This window comes from Neophocaena asiaeorientalis, unplaced genomic scaffold, assembly GCF_003031525.2.
Source record: "Neophocaena asiaeorientalis asiaeorientalis breed wild unplaced genomic scaffold, Neophocaena_asiaeorientalis_V1.1 scaffold629, whole genome shotgun sequence".
NCBI classification, from domain to species: Eukaryota; Metazoa; Chordata; class Mammalia; order Artiodactyla; family Phocoenidae; genus Neophocaena; species Neophocaena asiaeorientalis.
In genome coordinates, this window is record NW_020175468.1 from 2,922,875 (window position 1) to 2,923,151 (window position 277).

General features: G+C 71.8%; 1 protein-coding gene across 1 annotated transcript in view; it reads left to right on the top strand.

The window, feature by feature from the left end:
* The first annotated feature begins 8 nt into the window (after window positions 1-8).
* LMTK3 (lemur tyrosine kinase 3) overlaps window positions 9-277 on the top strand; it is a 17,075-nt gene continuing 16,806 nt past the window's right edge. The window contains exon 1 of the mRNA XM_024768238.1: window positions 9-96. Coding sequence (XP_024624006.1) covers window positions 21-96 — 76 coding nt within the window. The 5' untranslated portion in view covers window positions 9-20. The remainder of the gene's footprint in view (window positions 97-277) is intronic.

A 277-nucleotide genomic window follows, 5' to 3' on the forward strand; every position in this document is an offset into this window, starting at 1 on the left:
TCCCTTCCATCCTCGACAAGATGCCTGCCCCCGGCGCCCTCATCCTCCTCGCGGCCGTCTCCACCTCCGGCTGCCTGGCGTCCCCGGCCCACCCAGGTAAGTCTGTCTGGCCTTCCGGCTGTCCAGCGGCCCCCACCCCGACCCCGGCCTGCCCTGGAGGTCTGTCTGCGGGGCTCTGGCTCCATCACCTGTGTGGCGTCTTCCCGCAGCGAGCCAGGGCCTGGGGAGCCGCGGGGACGGTGCCTGTGTTAGCAGGGCCTGTGGGAGGAAGGCTGGG